General features: G+C 42.8%; 1 protein-coding gene across 1 annotated transcript; it reads right to left on the bottom strand.

Annotated features, from left to right (window-relative positions):
• Positions 1-1,434: 1,434 nt before the first annotated feature.
• LOC125004735 (lysyl oxidase homolog 4-like) lies at positions 1,435-19,330 on the bottom strand. Its single transcript, XM_047579598.1, has 15 exons — positions 19,184-19,330; positions 18,103-18,371; positions 17,346-18,016; positions 16,626-16,837; positions 10,565-10,603; positions 10,238-10,445; positions 9,854-10,034; positions 8,212-8,366; positions 7,958-8,125; positions 7,288-7,450; positions 6,815-7,058; positions 6,001-6,116; positions 5,468-5,604; positions 2,445-2,556; positions 1,435-2,344 (listed from the first exon to the last, which is right to left on the bottom strand). The coding sequence occupies exons 2-15, from the start codon at positions 18,368-18,370 to the stop codon at positions 2,274-2,276; spliced, it is 2,745 nt and encodes a 914-aa protein (XP_047435554.1). The 5' UTR covers position 18,371; positions 19,184-19,330; the 3' UTR covers positions 1,435-2,273.
• Between the last annotated feature and the right edge of the window lie 1,346 nt (positions 19,331-20,676).

Genomic DNA, 20,676 nt, shown 5'->3' with positions numbered 1-20,676 from the left:
CTTGACAATATAAGATAATTGACCTCTAAATAGCAAGTCCTGATAGTGTTTTGTACAGGAACCTGTCTGTTGAGAGACAGTTTGAGGTGATCCATGGAGCATTTATTAAAGTGTGGCATTTATTTATCCCTGGACATCTCCTGTGCATGGACCTCTCCAGGTTCCCACACAGATCCGTATGATTAAGGTCTGTCATTCCTGGACAACAACCTTTTATTGTTGAAACCTGTTGTTGTTCTGGATGCTTTTATCATCTTGCAGGAGGAATGTTATCTTCTTTCATGTTCCTAGCAGGAGCCAGAAGCTTCTGAGCCAAAGTTGACCATGATGGCCTCCACCTTCACTAAGTCCAAGTTCCAGTGGAGGAGAGCAGCACCAAATCAGGATGTTGTGACCACCTTGAGTTCTTTTTGCTTCGAATGTACATTTTAGATTTGTACGTGAAAGGTTTAACCTTGGCCTCATCAGAACATAACACATAATTTTTCACATGGTTCGGGGCGACTGAATGATTTTGTAAATTTCAACCAGACTGTGTTGTCTTTTTCATGGGTACCAGGTTCCGTCTTCCTGCCCTACACCATAGCCCAGACAGACGATAAGTAGAAAGATTTTTATATTGAGAGCAGGCAGTAATTGCCAGATAGTGCTACAGCTCCTTTAATGCTGTTGTCAGCCACTTTGCGGTCTCCACGACCAATTCTCTCTCTGCCTTCTTATCAAGTTTGGAGGAATGTTGTGTCCGCTTCACGGCAATCTAAAGTCCTTGGAATTTCTCTGGTGACGTGAGACATCAAGAGATCAAGACGATGCTTTGTACGACCTCGGTTGCCAAAAGCTCTTTTACCAAGAAGTTAAGATTGATGAGATTTACTTGAAAATAATCTGTCACTTCAGGCATACGTTTGTATCATACCACAGGAGCTCGGTGTGATGTTGATTTTGAACACACTTTGTGTCAGATAGATATCCAATTAAAGGGCAGACACCAGTGTGCACCCTTGGTTGTCGGTGTCATTGCATAGGCAATAACTATTAAATCATAAATACTTGGCTAAAAATAAGGTTCTTAAGGGTGCCATCACTTCATTTAGTGTTTGAATTAGCCACTTCACTTATGGAAGGTGAAGATTGCAACTCCTAAAAAGAAAACGGGCCAAAGTAAGTCCTGTATTTAAAGCATAGCATGTAATGTGACAGTGGGCTACTGTGAAAGTTTCCAGTGTATGTCCACTAGTGGGAATGAGGTTGGAAACATCCATAATACATGGCTTAGCTCAGGCTCCCAAGAACATGATGGGAAACAAAGTAATTTTAATCTTTATGAACCTGCAAAAGAACTGAATTCCACAAATCTTCTACAGAAACTCACTTGTCTTTGTTTCCCACATTAAAAAAGTCTGCAGTCAAATAACCATGTCTCAAAGGACCATATGGTTTGTCATTCTGATGTTTATTCTTCCACTACCGTTATCAAGTACTGTTGACCACAAAACCATGGTACAACCAAATGTCATCTACTGTAACCGATGTAAAACAGGTAAAGAACAAACAAGTTGAAACTCTTATCATAGGAAAATTAACATTACAAACAAGTTTAAACTCAAAAGTACATTAAAATTCTGCATAAATTAGAGACCTAAAGAACAATATTCCAGAGAGGTATTATAAAACTGTACATGACAATACATTTGCAATACATTACAATATTTATTCCAAAAATGCAAAATAGCACCGTGAGATAAAAACAAAAAGTATTCAAAACAGAAACCCACACATTTTTAACAGTAAATATGGCATTTTGTAATGTGAACAGTGAAAGCACAGAATACATGAACAGGTTTCTTTAGATATTAAACAAACTGGTCTGGTCAAGTTGTTCTCGCGTACCTTCACGTCAATGCTTTCTTAACTGTTGGGTTTCAATTAGGTAATTAATAAAAGAAAAAAAAAATCAAGACAATTTTTCAAAGTTATAAACCACTCTGTATCATGTTTTATCACGAGGACATGATGTGTGACTTGCTATGTTTTCCTCTTTGACTTTCTAACAGCAACAGGAACTGCAGATGACAATCAGTCACGAGACGATAATTAGACAATATTGCATCAAGTCCCACCCTAATCACGCTCTTTTCCCTCTTCCTCTCCCTGAACCTCATTTCACTGTTTACTGGCATGTTATTGTCATTCACCCTCCTTCGCCCGACAAGTTGAGGTGTGGTGCGGGGTTGTTACAGTTGTTCTGTTCTTAAATCTGGGTGTTCCTTGGTTCACAGGAAGTTGTTGGATATCTGACGTTGGTGGTCAAACACATCCTCCACCTCAGCACTGTAAGCGTCACCTGATGGAAATAGACAAGAAGTGGAATAAATTGGCATGAACGGGCTAGTATTAAGTTTATTGAAATGGCAAGGATTCATGTGTACCGAAGAAACACCCACCTGCATGGCACCCGAACATATAAACCCTCGCTCCGTCGTACTTGCACCGGCAGCGTATCACGTTGTTCTGAAAATCAGACTCAGCCATGTCTAAGGAAGGGTTAACCTCCACCTGTACAGGATGACAAACAACAGATGAGATGCTGCTAGACTTCAGTCAGTTTATCCCCTTAAAGCTGGAGAAGTGTCTTTGTAAGCCAGGGCTTCAGTGAACACAAGCAACAGCAGTGAGAACAGAGATCATCGTGTCCTCCAGAGCTCTGTTTAAATACTTGTGCAAACAACACAAATTCATGGTTTCCGCATCCAATTCTATTCATAGTACAAAAAGTACTGCAGGGTCTGCCCCTTGAATACAGAAAAAACACACACAAGGCTCCCTTGTATTTTTCTGTTAGGTTGGGTAAAGCTACAGGATCCTTGCAACTGAGCAGCTGGTTACATATTGTCGTCGTGGAGTGTCGGTGGCGAAGTGTGGCAAGCGTGTGCACATAGCGTGTGATTTCTGCAGAATTTGGACGGACTTCTTGCTGGAAAGTTAAAAGCAGCAGAGTGTGCATGTATTGTTTAAAGATGACTTATAAAGCTGCGGATAAAGACAAATATCCTCGCATACTTCAAAAGCAAAAGCATACAGTCACAAATTAGATTGACATGGAAGTGCTGTTGGCTTGAACCCTTGCCAACTTGGCCAAATGAAACACTTTCAAAGTGTATGTCATGCTGACCCTTGCAGACGTGGATGCATAACTCATGAATTGGCATTTATTTTTCTTACTGCTATAGAATGGCACATGGTATCTCACTGTATACTGATGATGTTTTGTTATACTTGTCTGGGCTTAGCTGGGCTTGGTTACAGGCATCTGTTGGGGTAACAGCCACAAAGAGGAAAGTTTTACCAACAATTTGAAAGTAAAAGAAAATGACCTATTTCTGTAAACAGTTGTCCTCAAACACCAAACCCAAAGGCCAACATCAGAATCCAATTCAAATTTCAGACATCCAAAACTAGAGGAGACCTTTCAGCTCTGCTGTCTTGCACACCTTTTGGGAGTGTCCCACGATCACAACCTTATGGAAATTTTATTTCACTTTAATGGACCCGTCCTTGTGACTGCAAAACCAACAGCTTAACTGTTTGGAAAATGTGCTTATATTTATAATGCGTCCAAATATTTTTAGCTATCAGCAAGCACATAGACTGGACACTGGGGTGCGTGTTCTTTGCAAGTAGCAGTGACTTCCCAGAGTTTGCCCTGGTTGTCTGGCAGAGAAACTTTTTGTTTAGACTATGGTCACTGCAAACACTGTGTTTTAATAGTAAGGGAACAAGTGAGAAAGTAATCCTTTTCTTCAGTCGGTTGGGAAACAACTGTTTTTCCATGGGAAACCGACTGAGAAACCGCAGGATTATTGTTTTCTCCTTTTCTATATGACACTTGATGTATAAATTCTGGGTTCAGGCAATGCATGACATCACTTTCCACTGTTATCTCTGTGTAGGGAAAAAGGCGCAGCGATGCAGATGACAGTTTTGGGTTTGGATTTAAGTTGCAGCCTATCATTAGACTGCAGCCATGGTTGGTTGCCATGGTTTGTTGTTTTCCACCCTGTCTGTCTGCCTGCCATGTATAAGAAAAGCACACAAATGAATTTTCCTGATGCACACATCAAACAGATAACCCCACCACATATTCAATAAAGCAACCCTGTTCCATTTTTACATACTGTATAAATTTTGTGGTTCCAATTATATCCACAGGGAAAGATTTACCATGCAAAATATTCATAATTATGATTATTTTTCATTACATTGTAGTCCAAATTTCTTGCCATATACTTGATATAACTTTTTTATATTGCATGTTGAGAATGGCCATGATTTCAGCTCATATATTACAGTCTCGGTGTAAAACACTATATTAACTTGGTGGCAGTTGGTGCCCTTTTAAAAGCTCTTGTAATAATGTGAAACAAAGGGCCCACAGCCTGTTTTACAGTACAATGAAAGTCTGTCAAGGCTGTGAGGTTGTGCAGTTGATTGTCAAATGACGGCACAATCAGGAACAATCAAGCTGAGGTGGACGTGACTCATCAACTTAAATGTATGGTCCTAAAAATGGCTGCGATTTTTGGTAGACTCATAGAAAACACCCAGCTGCATGGATCTACGCCCTCCCTCAGTCTCTCACTTCTTAAGCAAATTTATGAGCAGCTCAACTACTGTTGCACCACAATCCTGACCACAAAGTACTGCCGGGCCACAGCGTCGTGGCAACAGTGGGTCTCTGCTCTGTGACATGTATGTGATTTTATCTCTCTGAAAGTGGCTCATCACATCCGAAGACGGACCCCTCCTGCGTGTAGCTTCCATACAGTCCACACACGCACGTGCATATCCAACCTAAACATCTTGATTTTATGTAAACACTTGGGAAATAATTAGACTCAGTAAACATAATCATTTCGATGCCACTGAACTGTCAGGAAAAAATACAAGAAATGACAGAGCGGGAGGACAGATGAGCAGGTCACCACAGAAGATTAGATGTCTAGAAGCGGACATGTGAACAAACTCCTGCATAAAAGTGAAGTGCTGACAGAGCTTTTCCTTCGCCAATAGGTCCCTACTTTTTGTAGGGGAGGACTAATAGCACGTCTACTTGCTATATAAATCCAGACTAAATTCACTTTCCTTAAATACACACACGCCCTAAAGCTACATACATGCTGTTCACCTGAGTGGCAGGAAACACAGCCAAGAGCCATTTAGCTGAAATTACAGTCTTCTATCGCAGCTTTTATCTCATGTGTGCGTTCAAACGTCGAAACTGCTCTTTGCACTGTTCTTCTCTTTTATTCGTTTACCAAAGTCATTGAAGCTAGTTCACCATGAAGATCAAGACTGGATTTCATTTTTATTTAACCTAATAGTTCCATTATGACTTCTATAGACAGCTGTGCATATTGTATAGTAGGTGACAATTAACTTTGGGAGACGTTTTCTTTGTTAAACCGACCTGAAAGATGTATTCACCCGGTCGTACATCTGTAATGTCGACCCACTGGCAGTCAATATCATGGCGGTAGGTGTCCCAGCAGCCCACTGAGATACCCTGTTGTCCCATGTTATAGCAAGCATACCGTTTATGGATACCTAAAAGGAACAAAACAGTCAGAAACGTATGAGGAGACATGAAAAGCCAGGACTATGATGTGTAAATCTTTTTTGCTGCCGGTCACTGTGGATTGAAATTACTTACAGTCTGAAATTACAGCAAACAGATTTAAAAAACAGATCTTTTTTTGGTGTCTTTCAGATGAATAGAAAGGCTCTAAGCAGCATAAAGCTGCCTAGCTTTTGTAAAGCCAAGATCAATTTAGGCTTGGCCTCTGATCTTACAGCTGCTGACTTTGACTGCTCATTACAGGATTTCAACGTTGCACTTTTATTTTTATTGATTCTCTTGTTTGTCACAAATTCAACTCCAGTTTTCCAGATTTCCTTGGGAAAAGAAGCTTCATGTAGCATCAATCTGTAATTGTGTCTTACCATCGGGGCAGTAGGTGTCCTCCAAACAGAAGCTGGCTTTGTGACCTTCAGCCACCTTTGTGCCATTGACGGTGAGCAGATCGTAGTGGGTGAACACCTCAATGCTGTGGTAGTGCCTATGATATGAAATTACAGGAAGAAGGTGAGAAAGCTCTCCATCAAACACGCAGTTGTGGTTGTTGTTGTTGTTTTCGTGCACATGATCCCTCTGAAAGCGTCAGACAACAATTGTTAAGACACAAGGGAATAGATGGATATAAGTGCGGTGTTGCTCCTTTTCCCATCACAGGGGTTGGGTTGCGGCTGTGCCTCTTGTTTTGGGACGTGGAACCACAACTGCTGAGATAAGAAGCCAAGCTGCTCTCAGTGCAGTCACGGCCCTGACTGTAACAACTGGGTGTCCAGCGAAGAGGACATTTATTGTAAACATCACTTTGGAGGATAAAGGATCGGTGTTTATTCCCTCAAATAACAGACTTTTATACATGTTCTACTATTTATAGTCCAGATCTCAAAATTATTCGCTGCCCTGTGCTCTACCCAGTGAGTCAGTTTCACTCGCTAAATCTTAACTTCACGTTCATCTTTGAATTTTTTCTACTACTAATGATGCCCAGGTCTGTGCCATGGGAGAGGTTATCCAGCTTCTCTGTAATGACCAAACCCTGCATCAGCTAAAAATCACCACATAATTACTCCCCACCTGATTATTGGCACGAAAATAAGCAGCTCTTCTTAAGATAAAACCTTAAAGCTCCAGTAAGTGACCTTCAAAGCAACATTGTAAATGTCTGGATCCTTTTCTCAGTCTGACCTGTGACACTGATGCCATGTCCAACTTTCCCTGGAGGCTCGAGGACGAAAGTCGGCAAGGCCCAAGTTCATGATGCGGGAGGAGAAGCGAAGCAGGCGGCGGTGTCCGTAGGGCCAGTTCATTCTGGCGGCAGAAGAGGACAGGCAGTTCTCCTCATTGGCGCAGGTCAGCAGGTGGAGAGGTCGGTCCTCCAGGTAGGCCGTCTCTTGGACGAGCTGGGCATCCACTACAAGGTCTGGAGCAGCTGTAAGAGATGGAGAGTTTACTCATTTGGGTCCTGAAAACTGTTCAGAAATAAAACATCTTGTAATGCATCGGAACCCCAGCTGCAACAATTTGACCACAGATATGGCTATTAGCAGGTAATGCAGCCTGAAGTTGCACGCCTCAAGCAGAATTAACTTCAGTTGGGCAAATATTTATCCTGAAGTGGACCCTTTCTCCAGGAGCCTGCACACAGCTTTTGAACTCACTCTCTACACATGAGACTCCTGCAGCCCTGCCTTCTCCTCCTCTGGGACAGTAGACATTTGTGTTTCTGCGACACTGCTGGATAGACATCTCAGTTCCGACACAGTGAGTCCCACTCAACACCACTTCCCTAGCGTCTGAGGATCCAGACCAGAACCAGGTCTCCTGCACAGAGACACAAACAAAACAACAAATTCATTCAGAAAATCTTTTGAAATGCTTTGATTTCCGGAATAACAAAAACACAGTGTGGAAAATACCAGAGCTGAACAATGAAACCTATTTTTTTTTTTTTTTTTTTATTGGAACTATCAGTACACATTAGCACATTTTCCACTCTTTTTCACAATTTTCAAACTGCCTCTTAAGTGTTCCCAGCAGCCCCCCTTACGCTGCCCTTTCCATGCACAGTTCTATTTTCAGTTTGTTTTCTCTGTGAATTTCTCCTGATCTCTCTTCGCCTCACTTTCCCTCTTTTATTTTTGGTGCGCTGGAAGTGGACGTTTGAGAAGCCTGTAATTACCTCAGGCCTCGGTAATAATACGGCACAGACACACAAACAGCACCAGAGAGAGAGAGAGGAGGAAATACTGGAGCACAGATCACAAGCTCAGAGGCAGAAAAGGAGAGATCCAATAGAAAAACTTCAAGAAAGGGAATTCTGCTTATTACCTGATGAGCTCTTGAGGCAAAGCCCAAGCCTAGCTGTCGACAGACCACCATTGCCTCATTGATGCCCCAGTTCTCGCTGCAGATGGAGCCCCAACGCTTCACACCCCCGACTTCCATCAGCACCTCCACACGGCCCTCCGCAGGCTCTCTTCCTCCTGCCAGACGCACCTGAGAAATGAAGAAACAGTTTCCTTGTCAGTCTATGTATCTTTGTGTATGCTGAGGATATTGACACACATTTGTGTATTTCCCACCGTGGTCTGCATGCCAGTGTTTGGGACGTTGCAGCGCACCGCTACATCCTGGCTGTGTTTGCAGCTGTAAAGTGGTACCGGTTTGTGCTGACACTGGGTAATGGACCTCTCCCTGCCGTTGCACTGGACACTGTTCATGTGAATGGGACCGGTACCTGTAGATGAAGGGCGTGGAGCAGCAGTTGAATGATTGCCAATTAAAACCACATAGAGTGATGCTCACACACGTGCACAAAAACACACATGAAAGTCTCTACAACCTGGTGGCTGTGCAGCCACAGACATCCACAGAGAAGGATTAAAAGCCCAGACAGGATGGGACTTCTGATGTGGCTCTGAAACAGCCTACCCAGCAAGCTCTCTGTCCAAATTACTGTACTCTCTGTGCTGCACATTACACACTAGGGCTACACTTTATAAACCAAAATAGATACCAAAACAGCAAAATGGGGCAAATTCTTTGAACACATCTATGTTTGCGTAGGTGTATAAGGCTCGGTCTAAAGCCCACTGAAGCCCTATAATTTGGCCTTAAATAGCTAATGAGGTCACCAAGCCTAGCTCTGAGTTGCTTTGTTCTGACTGTCCTACCCCATGAGCCCTCACTTGAATTGGTGTCTTATATATAATATGTTCACTATAACTCCTAAACTGGCCTGAGACACTAAAAGCCACAAAGCTCCATCCTGATCTTTAGCCACATTCACTATTCAGACATAACAGCTCCACAGCACCTAGTTTAATAGAGCCCTAAAAGCAACACTCAAGCGCTTTCCATGAATTACTTAATTAAGTAAAGTAGACAGAAGGAAATGCAGCCACCATTAAAGGACATGCTATGTGCTCATTTGGGTAAAAGATAATGGAGGGAAATGGACGTGATTACAGAGTTACTGCAGAGGTATGGCAGTAAAAAAAAATAAAAAGACAATGACTGAGTGTGAGAAAGCGGAGTCCATGCTATTTCTTAGAAAAATGTTCAACTCTATTATTGCCAGGCAATTTAATGGCTATATTTTTGTGCCCACAACAAAAGCATTGCCACAATAATTGCATCTGAATGTTTGGTCGTACTCTGTGCTGATTGCCTGACATCCTGGATTTAAAGCGGTGCTAACAACAGGTTTATTTTGACAACAACAGATACTATTGTTTTTACTCCCTTGAACCTCCTCTCATAGTTTACAGTTGTATAATTGGTCATGGGTAAAGTTCCTCAGCAATTAGCTTCTCTGATAGAAGTTAAAGTCGGCCTGTAAACATTTTCTCTGGGTTTATTTGTATGTTCACGTTCATGGTTCTTGGAGTGATGTGTTTAGCAACAGATTGAGAAGTGTTTAGTCTAAAGGAGTCGCTTTGTTAAGCTGATCATACTCAGGATGAACTCAGTTATCAGATCAGCAGCTTGAGATCTTTTTTATACTCTTTATGACTTTATGACAAATGTGTTTGCTTATTTAGGGAAAAGGCAAGACCCAGTTACAGCTTAGTTTAAACATATACACTTCTCCCACAATTACCTTCCCAGTCATGGTGAAAGCTAAAGCCGACTTCATCACCGCAAAGCACCAGATACACTTCAAAGTGCAGTTTCACTTTGTGCACACTCCTTGTGTGGCTGTGTTTGTGTGTCCTATCTTACCCTGTCCCAGCTGAGCCTTGGTGATGGCCTCTTTGGCTGTTCCAAAACCCAGCTCTCTGCAGACCACGCTGGCTGCAGTCATGTCCCACAGGTGGTCACACACGGTGCCCCACTTGCCCTCTCTCAGCACCTCGACGCGGCCCTCCCCGAGTCTGGGCCCAGCCTTCAGACGCACAACATGCTGGAAGGGAAAGAACCACTTGTGATGCCAGCGTTCAGCTAAACTATCTCCTGCCTGTAGCCTAATATTTACAGTATGAACTGGAGATCATTGTCATGCTTCTCAATTAACCCCTCAGTAAGCATGTTTACTAAATTGTCAAACTACTGTTTCAGTTTAAGCTCTTTCAATTTCAGTTTGTCAAATTCCACCTCCACACTCACCGGCACAGCGGGCGGTGCAGGTGGTCTGCCATTACGTGTGAACTGGGATCCAGGGACACAGCGGACTACAGCGTGCATGCCGCCCTTGCATGGGACATCACTCCTGGGGAGGAACAGCTGGGCCTGGCACTGTGACAAGGAGGCCTCCACCCCCCGACACTGCACCTTCTCCACCCAGTATGCCTTCTTACTGATCTGAGTCCTCAGCCTGGGCAGGGAACGAAGTCAAGAAACAAGTAGAGTGACAGGAGGGAGGACTGTGATATTTGACATACACAAATACACTTGTGATAAGATGATATTTTGAAAAGCAGATGTTGGTTTTACCTGGAGGAAGGATCAGCTAACTTTGAGTCCCAAAGTTTCCTGAAAGACAGAGAACATCACACTCAAGTTACAACTGTGCATTTTCACACGGAGTAGACTAAACAAGCAGCTGGCCTATAGGCCCCGACAGTCTGCCCCTCCCTTCTCTTCAATCATCCTGTTCCCTCTTCCTTGACATGCCTACTCGTCCATTTTGTCTATGAAATGTTAAACAAACCTACAAATATAAAGGCGGCGTCAGTGTCTCTGGTTAAACTTAGCCCTCATGTTAGAGACGGTGTCAAAGAACGAGGGAGATTTATAGTAACTCCCCCTTCTTTTCGTTTCTTTCTTAGCTCCAAACCATCCCCTTCTGTCTTTATTAGATCTTCCACTTCTACATGCATGGGTTTTCCTGTTTCAGTGTTTGTCTATGTGTCTACAGTGGATGTCTGGTTTGAGGCATCCATGTGGAAAGCACTAAAAAAAAAAAAAAATGAATAGTCCACTATACATTTATCCCTTAGTTCTGCCAACTCCAACAGGGTTTTCTGAACTGTGTCTAGTTTAACGGGTATTACTTTAAACTAGAGTCAAATCCAAAGGGGAAACAGTGTGTATAGACAAAATGAGGCCCTCGAAGTCTGGAAACACACACGCATTAAAGCTGACCACTTGCATCAACCAACGTGACCACAGACAGGTGCAGTGTGACAGACGCCCTTCATGAGTGTGCCTGAATTAAATGAGTCAGAGAGACCAAGTATAGACGGGACGATGGTTTACTGCGTGACCAGATTCACGATGCAATTAAGTATTTGGCAAACTAAGGCAGAAGTTGTTTCCAGGAGAACCTCGGTACCCTGGTATTCCACTGACTATTATCAGGGGCGTAACAAGAGAAAAGTGGGCCACTGATTGCTGCCTTTTGGCATATTTAGTAATGACATATATAAACCTATAAATGTCAAACCTATGGAGGCCCTACAGTGCTTCACAAAGAATCCTCTTCCCCCTTAATGGGCCACTTCTGTCTACACTATGACACATACTGCTAGTTTGGACTTCCTAATTTTAGTAAGTTTGGTTTAGACGCTTAACGGAAGTAATGCTCATGTCTGGGTCTGGGGCCCCCTGGAAACTAGGATTGCCAATGATTGTAATGCACAGTCCCAAAATTAGAATAATCTTTTATAATGTCATCAAAGACTGGTGAAGATGTGTACATATGATTTCTGTCAAAGCAAAAGAAACTTTTATACACTAACCCCTGACTTATTAAAAAAAAAAGAGGGCAGGTGACGACCTAAGCATTCAGCTACCATCCTGTGTTGGTTGCTAGCTAGCCTAGCTGCCTAGCCCCTCAGAGTGGCCACATATTATAAGCTTCTGAATAAGTGAAGTGGGTGAGTTATACACAAATTCATGCCTCTGTACTGTTGTCAAGAATGTGGAAACTGGCACTAGGGACCAAAACCATTCGTGAACCAGTCTGTAAACATGTTTATTTTTGCTGCTAAGTTGGGCATTTTAATGCAGTCATCTGTGGGGATTTACTTGCTTTCTGAGCTAGCCTCAAGTGGCCCTTTTATGACATTGCTGCATGGGATAAAGCTCTGTTTCCTTCTATAATGAAGGCCTGTAGTCAAAATTAAAAATCACACTGTAGATTCTCTACAGGTTTCAGCTGCACTGGACGTATCTTAAAATGGCAAACTTCTCGGGGTGAACGCAACCTAACTTTATTATTATTATTTTTCCCACAAATATCATTATCATTAAGTTGATATGTTGATGACCTATTAGCAATAATAACCTATAGGCTGCAGCAGTTAAGGCAAATCAGAGTTAGTGTGATGCTGGATTGAGTCTGCATACTTCTGTTGTGTATGACTGTGTGTGCATACTTTGTCTGTCTCCTTCTGAGTGCGTGTGTGCAAGCCTATCAGTGTTTGTGTGTGTGTGTGTGTTTACCATTTAAGTGTTTCATAACCCAGCAGTAAATCAAAATGAGAGAGACAGACCGTGTGGGGGTGTTAGTTCATGGTTGGGAGGGAGGGAGGGGGCGGGAGAGAGAGTGCTACCCATATAATTGCCTGCTCTGCTTGGCAGTGTCTGCTTTGCGGTTGAGCAGTAGCATGTTGGTTCACACAGACCAGACGTGGAAATATGCACGTACATATCAGCTTTCCCTGCTTTGCTTCTGTAAAAACAAAGCTCTATAAAAGTGGCGGCGTTACCTAACGTTATGACTGCATGCTGGGAAATACGGAAGGCATGATGTAAGTCTCTGTGAACTGGGCTACTCACATTCGCAGGAAGAGGAAAAGCATGTTCTTTTAGCTTTCAGGTGTATTTTAGTTGTCCAGAAAGCTAAAAAGCATGACGATGCTTATGCTATTTGTAAGGTTGGGAACAGGTTGGAACATAGAATAGGTGCTTTTTGTTTTAAAACTATATTTAAAGTAAGTGAAGTGAATCACAGAAACAAGCCTCAACACAACAAACATCTTGTTATCGCAGCACTTCTGCTGAATTCTTTGATTCAGGAGTGGACTTTCTTACTTGGTTACTTGGGGTCTTCAGCTTGATGTAGGTTTGTTAAGCAACTCTGACCATACAATACCAAAAGACGCCGCGGAGAGAGGAGCTGACAGTCGGGAAAGCCGACATAACCTGTTATTATACTGCACGAATGCAAAACTGCCCGAGTGGAACAATCAAGTCACTCAGGAGACAGCAGGATGCCACACTGACTCCACAAGAGCCCCTAGACAGTCCCACCAACCTCCATGGAACGAAAAAGTCAAAGGGGTCATAATGATGCACTTTCCATGAAAAGTGGGTTTTTGTGCAATTGCTACAAAGGCATTAAAATGTTGCCATTAAAAATGCTGGAACTGAGGACAGAAACATGGAGCTGAGGGTGAAAGTAAATTAAAGGAACTGGAGAAATTACTATGGGCCTCAAAGAGAGTGCGAATATGAAGAAACAAGGGCGCTGGAAAAACGGATTTAGCACTTGACTTTGGTAAGTGCAGTGTGGGAGTATTTAAACATCTGTAAAAATGCGCTGAGCAACTTAACAGGCAGACACAAAGGGAGAAACACACACACAAACACACACACACAAAAAGAAATAACAACCACACAGCCAGAGCGGGAAGTGCTGACAAAGCAAAGGGTGTGCGGCAGGTTCAGCTGAGAGAATATTTTAGATTAGAAGATCTCACAGACCATAATTGCAGCTGTTCAAGTGGACACAAACCCCAAAAAAGACCAGGCAGGAACCGCTGCCAGCGCAGTGGGTAGCACCAGGAAGACGTGATGTGACTGCTGTCATGCACGGCTAGGATGAACCAGAGCTAGTCGCGTTGCAATGCTGATGTCGACATTCTAACATAGTGACAATGCCAACGCTGGAATATTTTGGAGCATTGAAAAACTTGGAAATGAAGTGATCATTAAATTCATCCCAACTTGATGTCATACGTCTCATTTCATGTAAACCCCCAAAATATTAAGGTAGATTCTTGTAGATCCTGTAGGCCACAGAGTGGGCCTACAGCCTATGGCGGTGCATTAAATGGTTATTATTCAAGTTTGGTCTAACAAACTTTGGCATCCCAGTAGAGTTCCTTTTTTCTGCTAGCATGACTTTTACTTTCTACCTTCTCCATGTACTTTCAGTCAGTGACAAAAGACCTGCTTCAAAATACACATGTTTATGTGCACACCACAGGACAACCTCGTGTTACTTTTCCTTGTCTGTTGAAAGAAAAATAGTTCTACCCCTCTAAGCTGTTTACTGTTTGACCAAAATGTCTGCTTGGTCCATCTCCCACGTAGCTGGGTGGAGGTTGACAAAAAATAAACAACATTCATGGCCCGATTCAATCTTTACACAAGCAGCCGGCTGCTTGGGTTCTTGGCACGTGAAAGGGATGTTTCTCTAGACTTCTCTGAGGTGATGTTGTCTAGCATTAGATTTACAAAGTTAGCATGACACAAAAACCAGACCTGCCTGTATTTTGAGAACGTTTTCACCATCTTTGACCTGAGGCTTGACCGAATGTGCCAACTTAAGTATAAGTGATGAGAAACTGGATAAAAGGAATAGCGAAAGTAGTGATGAGAGATAAGACACTATGAAACAGAGTTTTTCGTTGCTAGACGGTGGCGACGGTAGTGAGCGGGCCAGCCGAGGAGAAGCAGCCTGTATCTTGCTGCACAAGGGGTAATTATTGGCGGCATGGTGAGACAGATGGTTCAGGGAAGGTCAGTGGTACAGTCGTCCTGTTAGCCGAGCTGTAAAAAGACCTCTGTGGCCAGACACACGGACACACACAGGGGTTGTGTTTGCATGTGCACAATTGTGTGTGTTTGCATGTTTATATGTGTGTGTGCACGTGGATTTCGGACATAGTTTATGTAAGGTCTGCGTGCGCTGAGGGATGTACTGTATGTGTGCGCAAGTGAGGTATCATGGTTTTAATGGTATGTGTGGAAGGACTTTGAAAGTTTGTGTATGTGCTTCAGTGGGTATTTATGGCTAAAGTTAGACAGATTAGTTAGATTTATGGGGATAAAATCAACACAACAGCCGGGCACTGGTGGAGCAAATGATTTGTGAATGAGGGACAGTCAAAGAGTTACGAAAACATAAATACAAAAGAACTTTTCTGCCTATATGCAGAATACATAATACTTTTTTGAAGAAGCATAAATGAATAGTCATTTTGGTTTTGGAAGCCATAGTCACAGAACATTAAAAAACAAATCATTATTTCATGTTTGACAAGTTGATTTCCTATGATTTTACTGTCCAGTGCAAGAATACCTGTTTTGGCCTCTAGGGGGCAGCAGAAACTGTAAACACGAAACAGACGTATTATGCTTACCTTTTCCGTGGATAAGGCAAATTATTTAACAAATACATAATACATAACATTTTGGACAATTTCAGCTTTCATTTGGAGTATTATTTTTGTCCACAACACTCTACAATCCTTTGCAGAGTTTAAAATGTGACTGTGTTTGACATGTTTGGGGGTGTCACTCTTACTTCTTCTGGTGTCCACAACCTCAAAGCGGAAGTTTTCTAAAAGCTCAGATTTCCTGACAGTTTTTTTTTGTTTGTTTGTTTGTTTTTTTGATGTTTTCAGAAACCCTGAAGTCTATGAAAATCCAGTTTTCATTTATTAATAATCCAGTTTAGCCATAATAAGTATTTCTTGGTGATCTCGTAATATTTGAGGCCTCTCATTTATGTTGATCTTTACTCCATTTAGTTGCCTATTTGTTGACTTGCTAAACTGCCAACAGTTGCCTAACAGTGGTCTCATCACTTAAAGCTGATGTTACAACTCAAACAGCGAGCATCTTGTCCATGAGTTCACCATTCATGCTGTTTTGCCAGTTTCAAGCCGGTTTTGTTTATTTATTTATTTTAATTTATAGTGTTGTCGCTAGATATAACATTATACCCAAAGATGCTAGAACTCATCCTTTTTTACATAATTTGATATATTGATGTAAAAATACTCATTATGGCACATTTGAAATAGGGATAGAAGAAATTAGGGACAGCTAAGATTTACACAGAACTCAAACCGCCTCAGTGGTGAAGTTCAAAGGCAGTGAGGCCTCAGTCTTGACCACCCAGCATTAGAAAACCCTGCTCCGTTTTTTTTAATTATATGAGATTAGAAACCATGTAATGGAGGTTTTGTGTAAGGACACATCATGAGGATGATGATAATCCTGTAGTCTGGATGTGGCATTAATAACATACTCTCCAGGACTATTTTAAGTGTCACACAGCCAATGGGGCAGACAGGCCTGGCGGAGAGCTGGGGCTCAGCCAATGCCGCTGTGGACATGTCCTGCCAAGTGTGGTTATACTAATGACAGCCATTGTGGTTAACCTCTACTACAGGGGGACTGCAGAAGCAGTCCAGGCATGGGGCTGCCTAATCTTGAAGGGATGTGAAGTTCACCACACTTTTCCATCACTTTCGTAAACACACAGCCTCCCTCCTCCTTTTCTGCCTCCCTCCTCTGTCCACTCTCACATACTTACCTGTAGGCGTATTGGTCAAAGTCTTCAGCCGCAGGGAATCCTAACATGCCACAGACGACACGGCTGCTGCTCAGGTCCCATCCATTGTTGCACACATGACGCCACTTCCCAGCATGCCTCACTTCCAGGACGCCTTCAGTCACCAGACCCCCATGGTTGCTGGAGAGTACGGGCCGTAGACGAGCCTCCTCTAGGTGAACCCGCTCAGATCCCTGACCACAAGAAAACATTTATTTATGAAGCTGACTGTGTTATTCTAAATTAAGTCTTCTATATTATTTTGTAGTTTTGGACTGAAAACGGCACACCGTTTCAGGATTATTTTGAGTTAATAAACATGACTTCATCTTTACTCAAGCGACACATTGTCACATTGTTTAAATAAACAGCAGCCGGCAGTGCGCAATCAAGCCTAGAAGCACACGAAAAAATAATACACTGTGTCTCTAATCACCGCTGTTTAATCATCCACATTATGTGGCCCACTGTCGGCTGCAGGAAGGAAACTAACAGAAAACAGTGTTTGTTTAATGTGTCGGGATACGTGCAATGATTACAAAGTGGCATAGAAAGCGAAAACTCTTTAGGTGAAAAAAAAATGCAAGCTTAACGGAAGCGATAAATGTTCCTGTGGTTTAAATTTTCAAAAGAAGGGATACTTGTGGTTAAACTAAACTTCATCCTCTACTGGTACATCTGTTATATATGTGTGTGTTTTACCTGTGTGTAGTGTGCATCAGTCTCCAGTCCCGGGTCTGGATAAACTGGGTCTGGTTCAACATGGTTCCCCCTGGGCTGCTGATGCTCTCTCCTCCCCTGGGACTGAGGTTGCGTCTGCCTGTTCACCTGATCCTCCGCCTCTCGTCTCACTGCTTGAGAACCGGCCCTCGTTGTCTCCTGTCTTTGTCTCTGCCTGTAGGCTGCACCGTTTGCCAGATGCGAAGGCAGCTGGTGCCCTTGTGGCGAACCTGGGCCTGTCTGCTGGCTCGGTCTGCCTCGATATCGCCGCAAGATCTGGATCTCGTGGCCATTTTCCTGCGGGGAGATGCTGCTGCGACGCGAAGTCGTTGGGTTGCGGTGGAGGGCGATCTCATGGCCTCTTGCAGCTGAAGAGGACAAATGAGCTGGGCCTGCAGGTGAAGCTGGGGGGGACACAGACCTGGGTGGTGGTGGAGGTGCGTTCCTTTGTCTTGGCTGACTTGGCTGGTGACTGGAGGACGAAGGGGGTTCCTCCAAGGAGACAGCAGGGAAGCCAGGTCTCCTCTCTGGGCTACAGATGACCCCTAGATCCTCAGCATGGGTGCAGTCATTGACACCCCAACCATTGGAGACACAGTCTGCAATGGAGAGCTCTGTGCCCTTGCAGCGCACATTGTCTAACCAGATCAGACCTAACACAAGGAAGAGAGTTGTTGAATAAAGAGAAACTAATGATGACTTTTAGCTGTTAAAACCGCATGTTCTCAGCTGGGCATACCTTGTCCCGGGCCAAACTTGGCGCTGTGTGCCCAGGTAAAGCTGCGCTGAAAGCCCATCTGTCGGCACAAAACATTGGCCAGGTTGATATCCACCTCATCATCGCAAATTGTGCCCCATGCTCCATTGTAGAACACCTCCACACGCCCTTCATTTGCACTGCGCCGGCCCACACCTGCAAGACGTACAAGCACCTCCTGCGCACACAGCAGAGAGGGGCAGAGGAGAAGCAGGGCAACGAGCATCGACAGGGATCTGAGGCACAGCATCCTGGAGGAATAATAAAAAAAAAAAAGCAGAATAAGAAGAAAAATTAAAAACAAATGGAGTATGGAAAACAGACAAGACGCAAGTGAAGCAAGAGCCCCTGAATAAATTTACACATGTTACCACAAAAATCCCAAAACTCACGCAATACCGCGGAGTTCAAATTCCACACTGTGACAAAACATATAATTAGATAGTTCTCCTCTAACCCCGATGGGACATTCCACAGTAAAATGAAAGATTGATAGGTGTTTTTATCCTTTAAAACAATCAGTCATTTAAGGCACAGTCAGAGGCCTGAGAAACAGTCTGCAGCAGCCAGCATACAGGGAGTAATGACCAAAGCTAAAAGTAGCCTCTCCATTCAGCCAACGGAAACTCTGGCTTTCCACAAACCCTCAAGCTTAGCTACATGTATTTAGCCAAGAGACGCAAAAGCAAATAAAGACGGTCGTAAAAAACGTTCTCACACATAAATAAAGCAGCGTGTCTGAATCTGTGAGAGATGGTTTGGTTAATGAGCAATGATTAATTCATCCTTGGCTTACTTTGAAAACCTTAATCTTATGACACGGAGGAAGAAACTAGAGATAATGAACTGTCTGTGATGAGAGAGTCGCTTTATAGAGAATTCACTCATTTAGGCCTTTTAGGCCAAATTCTGCTACAGCAGCCAGTTAAAATACATGGTTCTGGAGGCATCTGCAGGGATAGCATCTTCAATTGTAAGGGAAAGGTAGACGGAGGCAAAAATGAGAATATGTGAAACATCAAGGTGACCTGAAGAAGTTAAAGAGAAAGAAACTGGAACTCACCTATCTGTTGGTCTCAGCCTGGAGTCGCCGGGAGAAAGAGAGGGAGAGAGCGCTTGGGGAAAAGAAGGCAGTGAGTTTGGTCCTGCTTTCCCTCTATTCTCCTCTTTTCCCTCCCTCTTTCTTTTTCTGTCACTCCCTCAGATCTCCTGCTTCATCCATCCCTCCCATTTTAATCATTTGAGCAGGTTTTTTTTCTTTTTTCTTTAAAGTCACGTTTCTTTTTCTTTCCATTGCATATTAACCCCCACAGAAAATATGAAAAGGGGAAACTGGCCACATTAATAAATGAAAACGTTGTTATGTGAAATTATTCAAAATATACCAAATGCTTATATTTTAAATATATATTTTGTTTTGTTTTGTTCTTGTCCTTGCTGAAAACATGTGACTAGTTTTGCAACATATGTGCATCCCACTGTAAATGTGTTAGCTTTTGCTACTCCCTGCAGCAGGTGGGTGAACTCTTAAACCAGCCTCCTTCTTGTAGGCTCCTCACATGCTGAGACACGTGAGCTCTACTTATAAAACATTGTGATGTAAAGAAAGACTTTTCCTCCTTTTCTCTTGTTATTTGCACACTTACATTAAGCCACATCAATAAATATTTCGCCATCTGTCTCAGTTCTATTGTAACATTTATCAGATGTAAAAAAAAAAAGAAAAAAGAAAAAAGAAAATTTCTCGTTGCTGTCTAAAGAGTTGTGAGCTCTGTCATTCAACACTGTGATAAAATCACATAAACACAACACATCTGTGGCACTGCAACATGTCCACAGTTAGTAGTAATGTCAATTAAATACTATGAGCTCTGCAACACAAAAGTGAAAGAAGTTGAGTTTCGTAACCTCTTCAGTCGTGGCACATCCTCACATGAAGCGAGTGAATAGAGACGCCCTGTGATTACATGAAGCACACAGGGCACATATTCCCAAAGATGACACTGGATAACACTACTTTAACATCATTTACTGGACTGATGGTTGTCTTTAAAAGTCTTACGATTTATTCTAGTTTATATCGAGTTGTGTGTTGAAACACTTAAATTAATCTGTATGCTGTGTAACATATAAGCTTTACATTTGAGGCACACGTCAATAACATATGCCTCAAATGTAAAGCTCACTTTAACTACTCATTGTAGAATGTGAAATATTGTCAGGCCAGAGTTTTGTGCTGCTTTTGTGAAATGCTGTTGAAGAAATATTTAGGCTACAACTCCCTCTAGTGGAGAAGGTCAGTACTGAAACATCAATCAAGCACCTCTCAGGGGAGTTGTGGAGTGATGGTGTGAGAGGCAGCTTTGGGACCTTAAGGCTGTTGGTTTAATCCACTCCATGGCTGATTCCTTGAGCAACAACCTAACCGCCCCACCCCCTGTTATTTGTTTCCTGGATTCCCCGAGCAGTGGCATGGCTGTGGTCTCTTGGACGTATTAAATGCCGAGAACAAATTGTGTGTGTATATGATCACATGACAAGATAAAAGTGATTTGA

Source organism: Mugil cephalus, chromosome 2 (assembly GCF_022458985.1).
Source record: "Mugil cephalus isolate CIBA_MC_2020 chromosome 2, CIBA_Mcephalus_1.1, whole genome shotgun sequence".
Classification (NCBI taxonomy): Eukaryota; Metazoa; Chordata; class Actinopteri; order Mugiliformes; family Mugilidae; genus Mugil; species Mugil cephalus.
The sequence above is the reverse complement of the archived record's forward strand: the minus strand, read 5'-3'. Positions and strand labels throughout refer to the sequence as shown.